The sequence below is a fragment of the Cryptomeria japonica genome, chromosome 11, assembly GCF_030272615.1.
Source record: "Cryptomeria japonica chromosome 11, Sugi_1.0, whole genome shotgun sequence".
NCBI lineage: Eukaryota > Viridiplantae > Streptophyta > Pinopsida > Cupressales > Cupressaceae > Cryptomeria > Cryptomeria japonica.
Window position 1 is genome coordinate 23,403,996 of NC_081415.1, and position 23,249 is coordinate 23,427,244.

The 23,249-nt window shown below is 38.1% G+C and overlaps 1 protein-coding gene across 2 annotated transcripts in view; it reads left to right on the forward strand.

The window, feature by feature from the left end:
* Positions 1 to 455: 455 nt before the first annotated feature.
* Positions 456 to 23,249, forward strand: part of LOC131070817 (cullin-4) — a 79,516-nt gene continuing 56,722 nt past the window's right edge. For both annotated transcript variants that reach the window (XM_058006475.2, XM_058006476.2), the window contains exon 1: positions 456 to 1,022. In XM_058006475.2, the coding sequence (XP_057862458.1) occupies positions 725 to 1,022 (298 nt within the window). In that variant the 5' untranslated portion in view covers positions 456 to 724. The remainder of the gene's footprint in view (positions 1,023 to 23,249) is intronic.

The following is a 23,249-nucleotide window of genomic DNA, read 5'->3' on the forward strand; positions in this document are numbered from 1 at the left end:
CCGATTGAACTCATGTACTACAGAAACATATGCAAAAAATAGACCAAAATATGTCCTAATTGACCTCCACATCTCATCAACATACTCATTACACACCAAGGTGCAATTGCTAGTTATAATAATATAATTTTCCAAAATATGTCCTAATTGACCTCCACACCTCATCAACATACTCATTGCACACCGAGGTGCAATTGCTAGTTATTATAATAATATAATGATAGGTTAAAAGATATTATCAAAAAAGGGAAGAAATGCATCACCATAACCCATTGTTCTAATGATGTTCAATTAAAATAGCCGAAGGGGAATTTTATCATTTCCCTACGTAAATAAAAAAATAAAATAGCCGGGAAATGAAGTAATTTCGGACGCCAAACTCAAATGAAATCAGCTAAAATAAAAACAAATTCAATATTAAATTTAAAAGAAAACAAAACATATAACAAACTTGGAAGAAGATATAAGAAGGGTTTTCTCTACCTGCAGGCGGTTTTAATTGTTTTGGGGGAGCGGATGACTCCTCTCCGCTTGGAAAATCTGAATAACAACCCAAAAGAAGTTAAAAAACTTCCTCAAAGTTCTAAAAGATTCTCAATATCAACAAATCAGCATTTCAATTCACAGTTTTTTTTGGAAGAGAAAGAAAAACTTGCTGCAGAATTGACATTTTCCAGTTTTGAATTTTCTTTTTGGGTTTCTTCGGCTGTATGACAATGCATTAATGTCTCACTTAAAGCGGCCCATTATCGGCGGGGGCAACAACAACAGCAATAGCAGCGGCAATAATATCAGTGTTGGTAATAGTCCGGCTATGAAAAAACCTAAGTCACAGCAGTCGGTTATGTACTCTTTCGATAAAAATGGAGTTCAACATTATGCTTCAGCGGAGGACGGGATGCTCGTGGATCTCAAGAACGACGGGTCCTCTGCGTCTACGACCACCACCGCTGCCAATTTGTCGCGGAAGAAGGCTACCCCACCGCAGCCCGGAAAAAAATTGGTCATCAAACCCTTTAAAGGTAGGGTTTCGTTTTTTTGAGGATATTTGCTGTCGTTAAAAGCTCTGCTGAGTGTGTTTTCTCCGCTTATTATATGGATGCCTGAATTGGGGTTGTGTCGGTTATTTCTTATCTTTCTTTTTTTCTGGTCAATTGTCACAGATTCACAATTTACTAGATTTCAAATCCTGGAAACCCTAATTAATAACAAGAAATACGAGAAGAAACTGAACATAAATCATTTCACGAAAAAGACCGTGTCAATTGGATTACATTAATTTACAGAATTTTAGAAATTTTGACGTTTCTATATCTCTTTAAGTGTGCTTTTGGTATAACCCACCCCTGCCTGAACTGATTTTGTCTTAGTTTTATTTATTTTCGGGCAAATTGGCATGGATTCATAAATTTTTGAATTTCCAAACACAGAATTCGTACGTAGAAGCAAGATATATAATTATAGCATAAACCACACCACAAATTAAACTTTCTGAATTGAATTTCATAAGATCTACTGAAGCTTGAGCGTATTTCTTAGTTCATCTCGCGATTACCTGAATCGTGTGTCTTTAGTTTTTGTCTTTTTTTTAGATTTACCTTTGTCAAATTGCCATATATCTACGATCGAATTACTTGATTTCAAATACGAGAAGCTCCAATTAAGATTGAGAAATTTGAATCTAGAATGAGCATACACTACACTATAAATAAACATAAACTACGGAGCAAATGATTTCCTGTTAATTGAATTACTTGAAAATGTCACTTTTGGCTCGCTGCAACAGATAGCATCCGAGTTGTAGTGAGGTCTAGATAGCTGTGGAGTTAAGTTTTGTTTTTCACTTAATAGTTTATTCTGCACCCTGTTGATTTCAGTTTCAGCAGGTTTTGTCTTATATTTTGAGGGTCAAATTCTGATAAATTGATGTCATAATTAAATCAATCTAGGGCTTTCATGAAATCTAATGTTGTTTAGCTTAGCTAAAGGTTTATTATTTATGTTTGCCTCATATTGAATTGAGTTATGCCGATTTTGCTTAGTTTTTTATTTTGTGGTTGGATTCACGCGAACTGGAAAAAATACAATGAATCCAAAATTTTGACAAAGGGTTCTTCAGAAATTTACTTTATTTTGGCCTATTTAATATTTATATCTGCCATTGTAATATTTTATTATTTTATTTTGTGCTATATTGAATTTGATATTGGTTCTTACATCATTTTGATTCACTGTAAACTGTAAATGCCACAACTACTAGATCTAAATCCCTAGTTAAGAGAAGGAAATCATTGAAAAATGAGCATAGACACTCACCATTTCCAATCACTCACAATTTCCAATATGTTATATTGATGGTTTTAGCCTGCACCAAATTATGACATGCGGGTTAAAGCAGGGATCAGCTAACTGTGGGGTTAATTTTGCCTTATTTTACACCATCTTGAACTGTGTTTGCACCATTCTACATGGTCAAATTCCCATCAATTTGCAGCAAACCTGCGACATTACAAATTCAACATTCCAAGCATCCGAAGTCTAAAAGCCTCAATTACAAGTGGAGTAATGAATAAATGTATGGTTTCTGTTAAAAAATTTAAAGCTTTAGTAGTGTGTCTTTAAAATTTTTTCACTTTATTTCATCACATGTTAAATTGGATTTGCATTGTTTTTTTAAAATTTTTTTAATAGTTATTAATTTTTCTGTAAACTTCTAATGTCTCAATTGTTGAATTCAAGTTGGAATCAATGATGAGTATAAATCATGCCAAAAATGGGATGCAATGAATTTGGTTATATTAAACTGATAATTCTGGTCCACTGCAACATATGACATGCAAGTTAACACGAGGGGTTATTGAATAGTAGATTTAAAACTTGTTTTTGTTTTGTTTTATTATGCTCTCTCGTGTTTGTGTTTTTTTTTTTCATATATTCATTTTTATGTCCAGATTTCATTTGCTTTATAGAAAACCTCAACCATTGTAAATTTAAAAATTTCGAATGTTAAAGACCCCACAAAGAGTGAGATTAGGCCTATGTTTAACTTTTTTCTCAAGAAATTTTGTTTTTTTTGTGCTTTTTAAATGTTTTATTTGGTTTTAATTTGCACTCTATCATATCAGGATTGTGTTGGTTAATGTTTATTTTGTTTGGAACGAGTTCACAACATTGTTGAATCCCAAACCTTAGAAACCCTAAATTCAATTGAAATAATAAATGAAGCATAAGCATGCTTTATGCCACATATTCAGCTTATCAATTTCTATACATCAAATTCACAAATTTGGCCAACCATAACCCATCCAGTTGTGCTTGCCTTAGTATTTTGGATTTTTTAATTTGATTAAATTCCCATGGATTACAAAAACCTCAATCATGCAACAATTTAAAACCCTACATGGTCAGAAATGTTGATGTTTGTAGCTAGGTCGGATCCCTTCTAGGGCCCTTCTAGGGCCGACCTAAGTACTCTTGGCAATTAAGTGGCCTGTCGGCCTTAGGCTTATTATTGATTCAATTTGAATTTGTGCAAGTCTGGCCCTAATTGGGCGTCATATGTAACTTGTAATTAAGAAAGACCTATATGTAACTTGTAATTAAGCAAGACCTATATGTAACTTGTAATTGTATCGGACAAGACCTATACGAATGTAACTTGTAATCTATAGGTCTGATCCTATTCTTGGCGCCAAAATAATAAAGCCGACCTAGGTAGACTGGGAGGCTATGTCACTTATATATACAAAGCATCATTCATGCTTATGACACATTCATTCCACACAGCAATCTCCTTCAGCAACAATCAGAGAATACATTCATTCAGCAGTGATCAGCGAATAGCATCTACAGTCAGCAAATATCTTCTTAGGACAGTGAATTCTCTCCTAAGGACAGCGAACTACCTCTTAGGGACAGCGAAATTCTTCCAAGACAGCGAGTCCATTCAGAGGCTGCAAATCTTCTTCATTATCAGCGAATGGTGTTTGTCTTCCTTGATCAGCATTCAGGTGTTTTGCAGATAAGTCCATAATACTGCTGTGCCCTAGTTTTGAATCTATCATTCTACTGTGCATATTCTGCTGGTCAAGCGCTTCAAGTGTTGAAGCAGACTTGTAAATATTTATAGTGATTTTGCCCAGTAAGATCTGAGATTATTGCTGGGTTTTTCACCTCCAAGAGGGAGGTTGTCCTGGGGTATTCTGGTGTTCTTTATGTGCATTAATTTTTGGTTTTTTGATTTTGCTATCTATATATTACAGTCTGATCCTAAAAGTAACATGGTATCAGAGCTAAGGTTGATTCAGTTGTGATCAGACTTTGTGATAGCACCGCTCCTACTTCTTCACACCATTTCCAACATTGAAGATGGTGACCGGTTTAAATGTTGAATATAGACTTGACGGAGCTTTGAACTTCACCTCGTGGAAGGTTAGAGTCCTTATTGCACTTGAAGAGAATGATCTACTTCAGTTCGTAGAAGGAAAAGATCAGCCTGAGCCTAAAGATCAAGAAGAGAAACTCCAATTCAAGAAGAATGCAGCCAAAGTCAAGAAGATCCTGATTGACTCCGTGAAGGATCACCTTGTGCCTATCATTTCCAAGATGCCTTCAGCCAGAGATATGTTCAAGACATTAGAAGGGATGTATGAGATCAACAACACAAGTAGAGCACTTGCATTGAGGCAATAACTTCATGAAGTCAAGATGGGAAAGGGTGAATCAGTTATATCCTTCTTCATGAAGATTGCAGAATTGAGAGATCAACTTAGCGCCATTGGAGATGAAGTTGTGGACAAGGATCTTGTCATGCTAGCGTTGAATGGCCTTCCTCACTCTTGGGAGCCATTTATCCAAGCCATAAGTGGGAGATCTAAATTTCCCAAATTTGATCGCCTTCGTGCTTATTGTATTCAAGAAGAGTCAAGGTTGATATGAAGAGGAATTGAGCATAATCATTATGATGTGAAAAATCAAGTCCTTGCTACATACACTTCTATGGAAAGAGGCAAAAGAAGAAAGAGGGACAGTGACAGAGGTCCAAAGCTTGTTCTGAAAAAGAAAGACTTATCTCACATTCAATGTTTTAGGTGTGACAAGTATGACCACATTGCTCGAGAGTGCAAATCTAGGTCTACTCCTCTAGCGTCTTCTGCAAAAGTTGACATAGGGACACCTCAGGAGGAGCCAAGGTCAACTGTCAACTTAGAAGGTTTCTTGTTCTAAAAGGTGGAAATGTCATTTTTTCAGCTTCAGAGGGAGCTTGACATTTTCAGCTTTAGAGGAAGCTTGACATTTCAGCTTCAGAGGGCGTCTGACATTTTAGCTTCAGAGGGAGCCATGTCATCATGAAGATTTGGTTAATGCATTCTTCTCTGTGATGGAGAAATTTGAGGTGAAAGCCCTTGTTAATGAGTTCTTCTCTGTGAGAGAGAAGTTTGAGGTACAATCCCTTGTTAATGAGTTCTTCTTTGTGAGGAGAAGTTCAAGGTGCAATCCCTTGTTAATGACTTATTCTCTGTGAGGAGAAGTTTGAGGTACAATCCCTTGTTAATGCATTCTTCTTTGTGAGAGAAGTTTGAGGTGAAAGCCCTTGTTCCGCCCTCTGTGAGTAGGCATGGTGGAACTACCCTTTGCGAGTAGGCATGGTGGTAATGCACTCTTCTCTGGGAGAAGTTTGAGGTGAAAGCCCTCTTCCACCCTCTGGGAGTAGGCATGGTGGATGTCATAGCACTTGTGTTTGTTCACCCTCTGGGAGTAGCTATGGTGAACGTCATTTGGTTTCTATTCATGGGAGTAGCCATGATGGACCCACCCTTTGGGAGTAGCCATGGTGGTTGTGTTCGTTTGTAATTCCATTCATGGGAGTAGCCATGATAGACCCACCCTTTGGGAGTAGCCATGGTGGTGGTGTTCATTTGCATCTTTCATGGGAGTAGCCATGTATCTCGGATCTTGAGGTGGTCTCCTCCCTAGCTAAGAGGGAGTGTTGATGTTTGTAGCTAGGTCGGATCCCTTCTAGGGACGATCTAGTACTCTTGGCAATTAAGTGGCCTATTGGCCTTAGGCTTATTATTGATTCAATTTGACTTTGTGCAAGTCTGACCCTATTTGGGCGTCATATGTAACTTGTAATTAAGAAATACCTATATGTAACTTGTAATTGTATTGGACAAGACCTATATGAATGTAACTTGTAATCTATAGGTCTGATCCTATTCTTGGCGCCAAAACAATAAAGCCAACCTAGGTAAATTGGGAGGCTATGTCACATATATATACAAAGCATCATTCATGCTTATGACACATTCATTCCACACAGCGATCTCCTTCAGCAACAATCAGAGAATACATTCATTCAGCAGTGATCAGCAAATAGCATCTACAATCAGCAAATATCTTCTTAGGACAGCGAATTCTCTCCTAAGGACAGCGAACTACCTCTTAGGACCAGCAAAATTCTTCCAAGACAGCGAGTCCATTCAGAGGCTGCGAATCTTCTTCATTATCAGTGAATGGTGTTTGTCTTCCTTGATCAGCATTCAAGTGTTTTGCAGATAAGTCCATAATACTGCTGTGCCCTAGTTTTGAATCTATCACTCTACTGTGTGTATTCTGGTGGTCAAGTGCTTCAAGTGTTGAAGCAGACTTGTAAAGATTTATACTGATTTTGCCTTAATAAGATCTGTGAGATTATTGCTGGTTTTTTCACCTCCAAGAGGGAGGTTTTCCCAGGGTATTACGGTGTTCTTTATGTGCATTGATTTTTGATTTTCTGATTTTGCTATCTGTATATTACAGTCTGATCCTAAAACTAACAAGAAACACATTGTATAAAGAATATGTGTTCTCCAAGGCACAATTAAGTCATTGTTGATGCGCTAAATTTGGATAGTACCATGGGGTTATAGCACGTGTGAAGTGGGATTAACTAATTGTGGATATATCGGATGATCAACTTCTTTATTTACTCTTGAATTGGGTCCATATTGAATTTTGTGCCTTTTCTTTTCTTGGTCGAATGGTTTGATGACAAACACCAATGCTGCAATTATTTGATTATTATGCTCCCAAAACCCTAAACAAGAGTGAAGAAAATATATGAAGAATATGTTTACTTTAAGGTAGTTCAACAATAATGGTCGAGTGGTAAGTTGGATTGAACATAATGATGACCTTGGTTCAAGATTGTTGGGTATGTGTCTGTATAATGTGGTTTTAATAAGGTGTGTGGGACATATGGATGAGTGTTGCATGTAAATTTTGATTGAATAGAAACAACTCAGATGTGGCATCTAAGTGGATTGGTCGTCTTAGCTTGATGGTGATTCCTTGTATTAAATTGCTGGTAGGTGTAATGTCACCATTCGGGATTCACCTTGATTAAGACCCGAAACAACATTTCTAACTTAAAGTGAGAATTGTAATACATTTATAAATATAATTTCATTAATTCTGAAGACATTTTACTATAATATTTAACTCATGCTAAGAATAGTTTTAGGAACAAAGAACTTATCTTGATAAGTTCCCAACGTCCCCTCTAAACCATGTGTTGACTCTTGTTGTTGATCATGTTTTACTGCAGCTTTTATTCAATTGATATCTCACAATTAGTGGAGTATGGGTAAAAAACACAAATAATTTTCCCAAACAAAAATCTTCAATCTTCAACATGTTGTTGCCTCCTCTTAGACCATCATTGACCTTTTGGTAATGCTGATTTTTCAAATTACAATCAATGAACTGCAAGGCTTAGGTGAGGCTGAAATAAAAACCACAACCAATATTCCAAAGTTTTCCACGTGGGTCCCATTCCCTTTAGTGGAGCTGCTGCTAAAACCACAACAATAACGGTGAAATCTCCAAAACCTTTTCTAATTGCTGCAAACACTGTTTTAGTATTCTTTTATTATAGGAATCTGAATAATTATAGAAAGCACTTTGACAAGCTTAATACTAATAAATCTGAATTTTCTATTGAAATTCCCATACTATAATTCTGTTATCTATGTCAGATCAGATGGTATTCCTCCCATGTGGTATAGGCCATTCATTTACTCCCTTGCAATCAATAATGTTGTCTCTAATTTAAGCTTATGTGCTGGCAGTTGGTAAGCCAAGTGGATCAATGCTCACCAGAGCAGTTTTAATTAAGGAATCAAAAGTAAATAAGTTTCTAAGTTCCATATTCATATATCCTTGCAACCTATAAATGCCAAATGGCAAGTGCTCAATTTGAGCAGATCCAGAAATGGGTACAAGAAATAAACAATACCATATTTGATGCTTTTTCCAAATAGATGGGATGTCTTCATATATGGTGGGAAAGAATGCTCCAAGAGACACGTCTCTTGCCTCTTGGCAATCGTTGATTATTGCCCCCTTAAATCTTTGCCTTGTCTATCTTTAATCGCACCTTTTCATAACTTATTGTTAATTTCCTCCAAATCGCCACTGTTTGTTCCTTTATGATAATCGTAATTCCTTTGATCTCTGACTTCTTTATTTGCTGACGGTAGTAATTTATTCCATAACTGAAACGGGTCTGTACACATTATGATCGCTGTCTTCGTTGTCATTAACAAGTTTTAACAAATCCATTGTTTATCGAGTATTATCAATGTCATTAATCTCTTCACATGTATATGTCTTAGTCTGATTGTTTACCACTCACTGATCTGCCTACCATATCATCAAAGTTTAATAGTCTCTATCTATCGTCGATTCTAATGATGCTATATTTATTCTTATCGGATGCTTATCAGCCTTGAGTATTTGGCACATAGATAAATTATTACTTGATGAAGAGAGATTGACTGCGACTGTATAGTCACTGCTTCAATATGTATTCTCTCCATGTTGACTCGGTGATTATGCATCTATATTGGTTATGTTGATTGTATTTGATCAATGTATGGTTATTATCTTGTATGAGCAGGATAGTTGTTTAACAAGGTCATCATCATGAGAATTGTTGACATGTAGCTAGGTCGGATCCCTAGCGAGGGCCGACCTAGTCTTGGAATTGCTAATTGGCCTTTCGGCCTTAGCAATTCTCCATTAAACGCACAGCTTATATGTTTAATACAAAGGTATTGGTCTGGCCCTAAATAAGTAACTTGTAATTAAATAGGACTGACCCTATTCTTGGCATTAAATCAGTAAGGCCGACTTGAGGTCTTTTAGGTAGTCTTACCTCATATATATTCAGTTGTCTTGTAGTCTTTCACACACAATGAATATATGAAATTCACAGTAAGCGAACTTGTGCTTGGGGGTGACGATAAGAGCTTATCGTCTATGGTTGGGAAGGCAACAATTTGATGTTTGCCTGCAGTGAACAAGCACAACCCGGAAATTCAACAAGAATTTGGATGCTTGCAAGTCTTTATGCCTTGATGGATGGATAATATATCAGTCTCTTACTTGTCTTAATCCTTATGGGAATAAGATGATCTCGTCAATGTGTACTATTTGTAATGTCCCCTACCTGATCTATTTCAATATATTAAAATTGATTGATATTCTTCAATTAGTTATTATTAAGTGTTTATCTATTTTCCTCATTAGATGATTAATTTCATTAGTCATAGTTCTTAATATAGATATCAAACCTTGCTACTACTTCAGTTTTAAGGGAGAAGGGTTTACGTATGTTAATAAAGCACTTAGAGACCAACTACAATAGGTTCCCTCAAAGTTTACAGATCCAAGCCCTTAATTATCTTGGGTCTATACCCTCAAGAATTATGGGTCGCTGATCCCCACCCTATCTTGGGACTTAACCTATTGCTTGGATTTAGACTGCCCCTCTTTGGAACATCTCATTCCCATCATCTTAAACACTGACAGTAATAACTTTATTTAGACTATAAGTATAAATATTTCTTATGTATTATGAATATATATATGAAATTACGTATGACTGTCATATATATTGCAGTCCATATTAATATTACTATCAATTCTGCATAAGAACATTATTGGGCTTCATATATTAAGCATACTTATTAAACACATCCCATGCATAACCAAGAACAAGGATGTTACTGCCTGTAACTTAATAACAGTTCTGATCTGATCTGATCCATGGTGATGTTACTAGATGCTTTGATTCCTTTTTCTTTATATCTCTCAATGTGAGGGAGAGGTCATGCCTCTTCATCATGTATGCCCTCTGGCAAGAGACACACCCTTTCACCATTAACACCCTTTGAAAGTGTGCAACTCTTCATTATTTCTGCCCTTTGAAAGGGACACAACCTTTCACAATCAAACCTGCACTTCTTATTTAAATCAGATCTGCACTTCTGATTTCCAAGTTATCCCCCTCCCAAATGAGGTTCTCTTCTCCTTTTTATATCTTATTGTTGAGGGAGTCACAACTTTTCCTTCCATGTCTTTTAACCATTCATGAACTTAATTAAATTAAATTTATTATATTTCATTATATTCTTTATATTATAATTTAATTTTTAATATTTTAATTTTATTATTATTATTTATTATTAAATTCCATTTCAAAGTGGGGACATTACACTATTTTACAAAAAATATACAATCTGTTTGTTGTTTTCTAGATCAAAGATGGGGACATGACAGTAGGTGAGTTCTACAATTCACTTGTGCAAAAATATGTGTAATCCATGCTACAAATGAGGCCATCATTCCCAAAGAATAATATTTTCTTGGTTATTTGTTCAGTTTTTATAGAGGAACACTCATAATAAACATCACTATAAAACCCTAGCTCCTCGTGTGAAAGGAACCTAGGTAAAATTATCTAATATCCACGCTAACCCTATGATAGAAACAATGCATGTACATATAGATTTAACAATTTCAAAACAACGAGCATCACTTAATACAAGATATACCTCAAGAAATCTAGAAGGTTAATGAAGTTGTGAAGTTGTGATTGGTTATTGAGTTTGTTAGCATTATTGCCCTCTTGTTCTTCAAGAAACTCACTACCTTGAGAGTTTGATCTGATAACTCGTGTTGTATATTATCATTGATCCAACTCAGAAATAAGTCATTCAAGTTCTCCCTTGTAATTGTCTCTACTTGCAAGGATAGGTTCCAGAATTGTTGAATATAATCCATATTGAGCTAGTTTGCCATAGTTTGGCTATTTGGCTGAAGTAGTTGTCTGACACACTATTGCTAGAGTGTGATTGTAGCTCCTTTGTAAAAATTGACTTTGTAACATTGAGAGCTTTTTTCTTCTTTTGAACACATTGCCATTGTTACCAAATGAACTGGTTTCCTTCTAGATATAAGGAAGCTCGTGTCACTTTTTCTCACTTGGAATGCAATGTACATTAAAAAAGCCATCCATTTGATTTATCCAAGTTAGTAGATCCTTGCCATCAAACTTGCACATACCCACCTTAGGTAGCAAGTTCCTCTATGTTTTCTAAAGATGCATCCCCTTGATTTTTCCAATCGTACTTGTCTTGGGTATGTGGCAATGGCTTGTGGACATCCCCTAGCTATCCTTGTTAAGAAAATTGTTCTAAATGTTCTAGGGATGTGGGGATTGGCATGGGACAGCTAGTGGATGGCCAAACGTCCCTTAGATGATTATAGACTCTTAGATGACCATTGATTTTCTTGTGAATGGTTGGTCACCCCTCATGCTTGAGGCGTTTTTTTTGTTTGATCAGTGAACGCTTTTGATTGGAGCTATGGACCAGTGAGGCCACATTTTTGAGGGACCTCATCCTCAATTTGTCGAGAATAACCCCAGACCTATTTGTATCATTTTTGCCTTAATGGTCATCCTCCTTATATCTCACCTTATCACTCCTTACCTCCTTATTGCTCCTCTCCTTGTCTCTCCTTATCACTCTCCTAGCTTGCTTATCCCTCCACTCTCGGAATCTCTCCCTACTTTATAACCTACCTCTCCACTCTCCTTATCTCTCCTCTTCTCTCTCCTAGACATCCTTACCCCTCCACTCTTCTTATATCACTTTGTCGTTCTTGGTACTCCTCTGGGTAGACTCTCTAACACCACAATCAGGCACGCCATGCTCCGATTGTTCCGACAAGGCATGAGGTACATACTCCGCCACAGGGGGTCCATCCATCGTAGCTTCCGTGATGTGTGGGGATCGATCTCCAACACAGGGGCCAGGACCTTGTCAGTTTGAAACGTCACACACCACGAACCACCATCTTTTGCTAAATCCTACCTTGGGATAAATGCTGTGAATGAGCTCGCTAGGCAAGGAAACCAAGCTCGACCCAACGCATCAACATGCTGGGATTCAAACCTGAGAAGTGGTGTTAACACCACCCTGCAACTTACCGTTGCACTGCAGGGACATCCCCGCTTTTGAGGCATTTTAATTATAGAAATGTCCAAACTTAAAAAAGAGAGTGATATGTTATTTTTTTGTGTCCTCCCACACTATACTTAGCTGAAAACTAACAAAAAAGGACCACCCTATATCGTTCTAACTTGTTTCTACATGCCAAAAAAATTGCAGCCAGTTTTTTAATATTTTGAGTAGGGTTTGAAGATGCAGTTGGAAAAAACAGCACCGGTGAGCAATGAGGATTGAGGTAGCAAGAGAAGTGATAGAGGTAAGTGATCTTCTATATGTTTTCTTTTTTATGATTTTTTTTTTGTTTTCTCTATTTTTCAGTTTCCACTTGCATATTGTTTCACAAAACAAAACAATATGAGAAGTAACGGTGAGAGTAGTGAGCATGATGAGATTGAGGAAATAAATGAAAATCAAAATGCAGAGTTTTAAGCTCACTTGGGGATTTGTTAGGGTGCCACAAAATCCATTAGTGCCCTACGAAATTTTAAAACCTAATGCAAAAGGGTACAACCACAAAATCTATTAATGCCCTATGAAGTTTTAAAATTTAATGCAAAAGGCTTTTAATTTCAAAAAACCTCTTCTCCAATTTGTGACAGCCCTAGACAAAGAAAAATAAAATTGAGGGGTGTTACGATGTGGTTGTGTCATATTTGCAAAACAAATTTTAGAGGTAGCTGCACAAGAGTGTATTGTCATCTATTGGGCGTTATAGGAGAAGGGGTGAAGGTTTGTCAAGAGATAAAGTAGGATTAGAAGGTAAAGGTTTGTAGATTGTAGATGGAGGTGCAATCAAGGTTTGTTGATGTGCCTACGCGTACACAATCCACACAATTAGCTACGCACATGCCCTCTATGATTGGTAATGATAGTGGTAGTGGTGTTGTTTTTTACAAGAGAAAAGATAGACTATTGCTAGTGAGAAGGTGGGGATAGTTGCAAACCTGTTCAGTATGTAGGCATGAGATGTGACAAAGTCTTCCATTGTCAAATTTTTCTATGCTCATGCCATCTCATTCCATGTGGCATGTGCGTTTAGCTTCAAACAAATGTTCGAAGATGTAGCATGTTCTTTTAGCTTTAAACAAATGTGCGAAGATGTAGCCCTTGTTGGTCCCTCATTCACCCCTTAGAGAACATAAACTACATATTACCCTCGACAAATAATATTTGAAAGGGAGTTTTGGAGGACATGAGATAAAGTTGGATTATGATAGGCTACTTTGTTGATATGGATGGGTGGATTGATATTAGACATCAACCATTTATCAACATCATAGTCACATGTTCAATGACTTATTTTCTTAGAGCTATTGATTGTCTGGGGAAGCACAAGGATGTAAAATTCCAATTTCGTATTTTGAGAGATACTATAGAGGAGGTTGGGGTTTCAAATGTTGTACAAGGGGTCATTGATTTAACATTTGTTGGCAAATTAGTTGGCATGATGGTGGAGGGTGCTTACAAGCACACCTTTTAGACCTCATGTTGTGTTCATGCATTGAACAACGGATTTTAAGACATAGGCAAGATAGATTTTGTGCAAAAAGTGGTGGTAGAAGCTAGAGATATTTAGACGTTTATTTGGAACACCACACCTCACTTGCTCTCTTTAGGAGTTTTCGAATAAGGAATTCCTTAAACCTATGGAGGCAAGGTATGCTGGTTATTTCATTTTGTTAGAGGACACTTTAAGTGCAAGAGGCTTGACAATTGATGATGGTATATTTGGATTGGAGTAGATGGTCTATTGCAAACATTGCAGAAGGAAAGGGTCTTTAAAAAAAAATCTTTGATGATGAATTGTTGTTCACTTTGAGGTAAGAAATTGCTGATTTTTAATAACTTGTATTAATTTTTAAGTTTATAATTTGATTGTTGATTTAATAATTTTTATTATTGAATTCCAATTTTCTAACTTGTCTTTTTTGAAATTTTTGTTTGTAGATATATTTGCTCCATCTTACTTGTTGTAGATGTCATTAAATATGTTGATATGGATACTAGCCTTGGAGAGATAAATGAAACATTTGACCACATTCTTGGAAAAGTGAAGCAATCAATTTGTAACAAGCAGCTTGATTTGAGATTAAATGAGCAAACATATTTAGCCAATTGTGAGCAGTAGTGGAACACTATGAACACCTTACTTCAAATGGCAACCTTTGCTCTAAATCCCAAATTGTATGCACCAAAGTTCGACAGTTTCTCTGTGTGATGACAAAGAGGTGAAAAAGGGTTTAATGAAGGCCCTTCAAAAGATGTATTCAATTGAGGAGTCAAGTATAATTTTCACACAATGGCTTGCATTTATTACTCTTTGTGGTTAGTCATTCAACGAATTGGAGGTGAAGAGAGTTCGAGTTGCATTAGGTCAAATTTTTCATATGAGATGGTGGATATGGCACAAGAAGAATACACTAGAGTTGAGAATGCTTGCTATTCGCCTCCTGTTATAGGTTGCTAGTTCCTCTACTATAGAGAAGAATTGGTCCACATTCAACTTCATTCACTGTATCAAGAGGAATAAGTTGATATCTAGACAAGTAGAGGAACTAGTGGACATGCATAATGCTTTGCAACTCTAGGATTGTTAGACTTCAGAGTATCGACAAACTCCAACTTTATGGTGGAATGTTGATCTAGAAGATGTCACCTAGATTGATGATGAGGAGACACAAGAGAGATTGGTCAGAGTTCCATTAGATGAGGTAGTCATCATAGTAAAGTGAGTTTGAGTCGGATTTTGATTTTGATGCAGTGTTGGCAAATGCTGTTTAGGGGCAACGCCATACTTTCTATCACTATGTTTTTCAAAATTGCAGCCATTGGGCATTTTGTTGTTTTACTATTTTCATGATTTTATATCATGTGCACTTTGACAATGAACCCCAAATATGGCCTCAAAAAAATCTATTCCAGAAACTTGCGCCCTTGTCCCTTGTAATTTCATATTTTATTTTAGTTTTTTAATAGTTAAATTATATTTTATTTTTAAATTTAACCTAAGTGAGAAAATATTTAACTATTTTTCAAATATTGAAATTTAAATAATTTAAATATTAAAATCCACTTAAATAAAAGGCACACGCAAAGACATCAAGCTGGCTTTTACTTGGAAATGATGCAAATTTTTAGAACATCGAATACAGATGCATCCAATATGATTGTAAAACTAACCCAATTCTAGGTATGGGTAGGCTTGGTTGCTAAGTCATATTTGGGCTGTGTCATACTTGTATTCGTACTAGTTATGCCAATACATGAACTTGGGGAGGGGGTTGGCATATCTTGCAATTGAAGAAATCTATCAGCAATGAAAAAGAGCAAGATCCTAAAGAAACTTTCTTCAAAGAGATTCATAAAATTTGTGTTTAGTGGTGGAACAAAATCTTCTTACATTTGCATTGACTTCCAAATTTTATATTGATGAAATTCTTGCTATGCCATTAACGGTGCTACCATACAAGATGCAAAATCTAGTAAAGGCTACAAAAAAGCACTTATGAAATTCTTCCCACAACTCCAAACTCTTGTGATCACACTCTTTTTTTTTAAAGGGGTAAACGCTTTTGACCCAGATCAACGAGCCACGGGGGACCTGTTGTGACCCAATCACACATCACCCCATCCCAGATAGGGACCCCCCTAGCTTTTAGGCCCTTTTGGTCGTTCGGTCTTGGCTTTTTGTGTGTTGGTAGCAATCTCTTCAATCTCTTTGCGTTGCGGATGTTCAGGGGTCAGTTAGAGCTAATCTGCTTCTCTGTCGAGCGAATTCTATGAAGTCTAGGGCCTGTTTTGTCCATTTTCTAGGGTTTTGCCTTTTGTCCTAGATTTTAGGGGTTCCTGTTAGGGTTTCGGGAAAACTGAGCATACGACTAGAATCAGGACCCTTCAAGGGACCTCCCAGTAAAATTTGAGCCCTAATGGAGCAACTATCTATTTTTAGAAAGTTCCTATTTTTTAGGGATTTTACCGAGTCCCGAAATGTCGCCATTTTGCCAAAAATCAAACTTACTATTTTTAGTAAGTTTCTATTTATAGTAAGTCATTCATACACCCTGTCTAAGGATCTAACACTGACACTTGGAAAGTTTCTATTTTTGGAAAGTTAGTATTGGCAGGATCAGTTAGACAAGGCGACAAGGATCAGGCGTTCGCAGACATTTCTAATTTCGGAAAGTCAGACAACAGACAAAGAAAGCCAGAAATGGGTCAAGTGTTGGAAATCCATTCCTAAAATGGAAAGCTCAAGAAAACACTTCAAAATCACAGGAGGTCAAAATATTCTAAGTCTGGGAGATAAAATGGTGGAAAATCCATGAATCCATGGACATGGTGAAAATGCGCCCAAGTCTGGACTGGGGCGCCAAAATGAAGATCCCAAGGAGAGGAGGAAAAATCCATGGACATGGTGAAAATGCGCCCAAGTCTAGACTGGGGCGCCAAAATGAGGATGCCAAGGAGAGGAGGAAAAATCCATGAATCCATGGACATGGTGAAAATGCTCCCAAGTCTGGACTGGGGCGCCAAAGTGAGGATGCCAAGGAGAGGAGGAAAAATCCATGAATCCATGGACATGGTGAAAATGCGCCCAAGTCTGGAATGAGGCGCCAAAATGAAGATGCCAAGGAGGTGGAAAATCCATGAATCCATGGACATGGTGAAAATGCGCCCAAGTCTGGAATGGGGCGCCAAAATGAAGATGCCAAGGAGAGGTGGAAAAAATCTATGAATCCACGGACATGGTGAAAATTCCACCCAAGACTAAAAAGTTGAAATTTCGCCTAAGGCATGGAATCCAAGGAGTCAAGGAGGAATAAAAGCAAAATTCCCCTTGGGCGAATTTTCGAATATGCTATTTTTAGACACCAAATCTCGACCAAGTGTGGAAAATTTTATAGATTCGGAATCGGGATGAAATTCCCCATCCAATGAACCTGATTCCTAAATTTTAGGAAGATCCCTAAAAAATAGGGATGTGGAGAAGAGGCATGAAAATTCCTTTGAAAGCAGGAGATGACAAGTTAGAATGGAATCGAGCAAATCCTGAGAAGATCCTTCGATTTCCCTCCAAAATTGGAAAGAATGAAATCAACGAGTTGGCAGAAGGAATCTTCTTTCAAGTATGACGCATGACTGGGAGCATTTAAGGAAAATTCTAAATTTGAACTCTCACATGGGAAGTTGCCTTTGCATGGCGCAGTGATTGGGGAAAGTATGACGCATCATGAATGCAATTGCTAAATTAATGCCTCTTGAGAAATCTATATAAGTTTGGAAAGGCATTTCATGTCTCACGTGTGAGATTCAGGAAAGAAGAAGTGGAGAAGTGAAGAATATTCATACTTAGTCTCTATTTTCATCATTTCGAGGTGCTTCCAAGATGGCGGAACCAAGCAAGGCAGCTACTATCTCCAGGCAGGCATTGATCAGGGCGGAGATGAAGAGTTTTCTTCCTCATTCTCGGTTGAATTCAAGATCGGATGAAGTCAGCGATACTAATCTAGGCACGTTCGACTTGGCTGCATTCAAGATCCGAATGTTCGGAATAACAGGGCACAATCCATCCCCGACAGCTGTCAGAATTGTGAGAAGTGGAATAGTTGCAGCAGCTGGTTTTCCTCCCGCTATTCAATGCCTAGATTTAGTCTTGGAATGTGCAGCACATTACAATCTGGAGCGGAAAACAATCTCAACGCCAAATGGCAAGTTACTGGCAACATTGACTCCAAAGTCAATTGCTGAAGCTTTCGGAATACCTTCACATTATTCCATGACGTACAAGACCAGCAGCGGAGCTCAGGCAGTATATGAAGCAGGCCCTGCCAGGTGCGCTGATTTGATCAACAAGCAGTGGTTGTTGACGCCTAGAGTGCACTCTTCCAAGATGCCCAAAACTCTCACAATCTTCGAGTTCAAGCAAGAGTATGTGGACCTGATAAAGAGGCTAAGCAGAGTAATGGGATGCCCACATTCGGTGAACTTTGAGGCTTGGATGTTCTTCTACATAGGCGAGATCATGAATTCAAATACGCTGATCGACTGGGCTAGATTGATTAGTCACTACTTGCATGAACAATTGAAGAACCTAAAAGAGAAAAGGTCCCAGTCCTTTTTCATGAGCTCCTACCTGTTCTATATGCTTGCACGAAGGGGAGGATTTGATGGGCTGCCAGCAAGAGGAATCATGGGTTGTGGACCAGCTCAGTTAAAAGTGCATGAGCGTTATCCCCAGCTACATCTCTCCAATGTTAGCTCTTACAGGTTGGCGAATGACACCTTCACCATGTACCTGACACGATTTATGCAAAATAAGTTACAAATGAGGTTGTCTCCACAACCAAGTGCCTTGGTCCAGAGGTATGGCCCTGCGTTCCTGCAATTCCCCAAATTCACCTACATCAGGACGCAAGGGTTCTCCTTCCAGTCTTACAAATTGCCCAGATATTTGTCAGACAAGCTTATATTGCTCGAGCTCATGAGGCAGTTAACTACCTATGATCAGTTGCAAAAGAAGAAGAAGCAGCAATCTATTGAATTTCCAATTGTTTTGGGGGGTTTCATGGAGATATGCCCAGGTTTGGAGGCCGTTGAAAGTGCAGCAGGGGAATTGGCATTCTATCGCCTACCATTTTACACATCCAAGGCCCAATATGATCCTTACAGCCAGATTAGGAAGGTTGCCGGTGTCAAATTCATACACAGATTTCACTTGGAGGACTACTGGGCAAGTGTCGAGGATGACCTTGAGGTCCAGAGAAGAATGCATTCAAGACTCCCCCTCGACACCATCAGAATAAGTGAAATTCATCAGGTACCGGATCAGGTGAAGGAAGATTTAGATTTGACGCAACCTGGATTCGAGAAAGTAAAGGATCAACCTATCCAGTTGCTAGATTGGTCAGAGCCTGAGGTAGATGATTTGAACATCTTAGCTAGACCAGTGCTGAAATTCACTAAGCACTGGATTGACAGGCAGATAAGAAAGTTGGTGGAAGACAATGTCCATCTAACATACCAACTAATGGGAAGTCTGGATTTCCACAGTGAGGCAACTGAAAGCTTTTCACAGGTTCAGGCAGGAAAGGAAGCCCGAGTAGATAAAGGGAAAAATGCCCTAAGAGACCAAGGACAACAAAGAAGAGGGATATCTAGTAGGAAATCCCATAGGAGGTTCAACAAGAAGCCCAATAAGAAGAACCTCCACGAAAGAGAGCAAGAACAACAAGGGAGCATTCACCGGTTAGTTCCTCGAGCGTGCGGGAAGTGGAGATGTTTCCACAGTCCATAGGTCCACTTTCAAGGAACGTTCCAGCACCCGATATACTTAGCATCAATGCCTCACAAGGCCACCATCGACCAAATAGTTAGAGGCAAGAAAGTCGCCGACACGAAGAGGAGGTTCACCAGGATAGCTTCATGGAGACTATCCCTGGTGAAATGGAGGAAGAATCCCAAGAACAGGAGCATGTAGAAGATCATAGCCATTCCATCCTCGCTCCAGACTGGTTGATAGGTAGGCTGGGGAATGAAGCAAAAGGAGGAACCGATCCTGCTCAGGAGTTGGAAGAATTATTGAAGAGGATGGATCGGCCACCGGAAAGAAAGGCCCCCAGGAAGTTTTCCAAGGTGGTTAGGGAAGAATCTGGATCCCGAACCTTGCACATTGCTGAACCTGCAGTGGATAAGGATAGGAGTGAGATTAGACAAGAGGATTACGTCATCAGACAAGTTGATCTTGGCCATGCTTCCACCGGTGAAGTTGTGGGAGACTTTGAAGATTCCTCCTTAGCCATGAAGGAGAAGTTGCTGAAATCAAAGGCAAAATGTAAGCGGCTAAGGGAGGAAAATAGATTACTATGCGAATACGTCAGGAGTTTCAAAAGACCCCTCAGGGAAGTAGGTCCTTCATCCTCCTCCCTTCCTTCCCAAGGAAGTAGTTGATGATGCAGAACTTATTAGAGCAATGGCACAAAATTCCCGGGAATGGGTAGAGGATGTCTATACTGAGGCAGGAAAATTCGTTGAGGATCTAGCTCAGCTTCATTCGAAGTTCGTGGCCCTCCTAAGCAGATTAGAGACAATAGAAGGACTATGGGAGGATGTAGATGTTTACCAAGACTTAACCATTTCCCGACTCAGGGCTCTAATGAAGACTCCAAGGCAAACTCTGGTGGACGGGAAAGTGATCCAAGAGAATGAAGCTTATGATTTCCCCCGATGGTTCTACGCTATCTGTTTGGGAAAGAACACCCTTGACAAATTCAGCATTGACTCTGTCACCTTGAAGGAGTCTATAAGGGGGATACAGGAAGAAATCCTTAGTGCCATGGAAGCTTTGTTTGCAAGGAAATTCAATGACGGAGGAATAACAGTGAACTCCTTGAAATCTCAGTTGCACGATTTCTTCTTTGTCGGCTCGTTCCCTAAAGAACATTTTTCAAATGTTTCTTCATTCTTCAGTATGATGAAGAAAACGTAGGAAGTCATGATAGAGTGGGAAAGCTTGTTTTCCAGGAGCGAAGAAGAAATTGCCTTGATGGAGTTTAACATTGAAAACGTGCCAAGTGTCTCCATCGGAGAACTAGAAGCTGTCGTCGGTTGATTCATTGCATACACCATAAATGAACGAGATAATGGTCGTCCATTTTTGGACGAAAGTCTTTTGACTGAATAGTAATGGCGTACTTATTGCTAAAGGAATATTGACTATGCGTGGGACCAGGCAATACATGCCACCACTGGATAGGGAATCTTCTCGCATGTCACCTTCTCATTATGGTTTTATGGCAGATTCTTCGTGCATGTCGCCGTCATTTGGAGAATGATGGGCATTTATGATGGTGTCGGTTATATTCCGAGCATAATCAACATCACGGAGCACATTTAATGTGCTAGTGGGAGCTATTTTAGGCTCTTTTAAATTAATTATAAATGGGCATAATGGGTTATTAATTGCCGATTCCCACCTTGTTGCACCTTGAGTGGGGAATCTTTAGGGCAAACCCTAATTAGGGTTTTGCATGTAATCATGGCTTGAGGCCTATATAAGGGGGTGACCCCCCTCATTTGTAATCAGGAGAGACTATCGTCAGAGATTGTTGCTAAGAGTTTTTTGAAGCAAACACTTAATACATTGTTCAATTGTTGGTGTGTTCTTGTGTTGTTTTTGGAGCTCGCATGGTCTCATTCTCTTCATAGATTTGATTTACTTTCATGCTGTTAGACGAATTGGATTTGATAGGATCGCTTGTGGCAAAAATTCGTGCTCATACTTTTGGTGTGCAGCTGATTGTTGCATACCGTGCAAAGTTAGCCTGAGCTTCCATTATATGTGTATGTTTAACTTCGATTATCAGAAGAAATTGTTCGATTTGATGTTTTCTCTTGATGATTTGAAAATCTTTAACACACCCTTTGAAGATTGCACTGCCTTCGTGTAGTTGTGCGTTGCTGGCAAAGCGAAGCGTAGTTGGATTTTGCGCAAGTTATTCGGTCTCCTTGTTCATAGGATTAGATTACTTTTAGTCTAGTTTTCCTCTGCCCTATTCCTATTTACTTTCCGCATAATTCAAAATCCAAAAGATCCAAAACTAGAGCCTTCATTGCAAATCATCCGTACAAAAATCCTTGAGCTTGCATAAGTTTTTTCAACATACGTAAGGCCCCTTGGGTTATCAGCAAACCCATCAAACAACTGAGTCACATCCACGCACTGAATGAACCTTGGGATATAGCCGTTTGAACTTTAAGTAATCCTAGCATACGTACTAATCTTGATCAAGAGAGGATAAGGTGACCATTGGTGACTTTATTCTGTGTTAGACGCGGTCATAAAAACACGTCAACAGGACCTCATCCCCCTTTTAACATTCAACAATATCACCCTAGTGGGGTTTGAACATTGATGGCAAGAACAACAATACCACAACTTAACCATCACACAATGCCACTATTGGCCTCGTGATCAAACTTTTATTGCAAGTAAGTTTCTTAATGTTTATTGCACTCTCTTAATTTGTATTGTTTATTATTTTAAAAATAATAAAACTATTAACTTCAAATTTAAAGTTTGATTTCCAAATTTAATAATTGTAGCTCTCTCACTTTGTTTCAATATGTTAAAATTAGTCTCAGTCGTAACTCTAAACAAAATCATAATCTGTTTATAAGCGCCCAGAAATTCAATTTTGTTTTACTTGCGATTTAATTGATTTATTTAAGTTAGTATTAAACTAACATACTAGTTTTGCTATTGTGACGTTTGGTTAAGTAATTCCGTCGGTGTAGAAGGATCGTGGCTCCACATAGGGGTCACGACATTGTGACCCCCTGTGGAGGCACGATCCAATGAAGACTAATGATATATATCCTCCATCTTTTATTGAATAAAAGACACAACACGATACATGCGGTGAATGGTATAAGGGATAATTGCTTGGTCTTCATATCTACAGAGGCAAACTTATAAGACATACAATCAGTTTTATATTTCTTTAAATCAAACAATAACAGTATAAATTCATTGTCTCAGAATATTAATTGTTCTGGAAGTCATCATAGTCTATATACATTTACATGGTATCAGAACCTAACTACTTAAGATCCGAATAGACTAAAAGCGAAGTTTACATATCAAATCAAAAATGGCGAACACAATCAGATTCGAGGATAGACTCGAAGGAGCAGCAAATTTTGTGGCTTGGAAAGTCAGAATTATGATAGTATTAAAAGAGAACAAAGTAATCAAATTCATAAAAGAAGACAAGCCCGAACCTGAAGACGAACCTGAGAAAACTGTGTGGAATGAAGGAAATGATAAAGCTGTAAAAATCATGATAGATGCAGTAAGGGACCACATAATACCACTTATATTAAAATATGACAACGCTTATGAAATGTTCA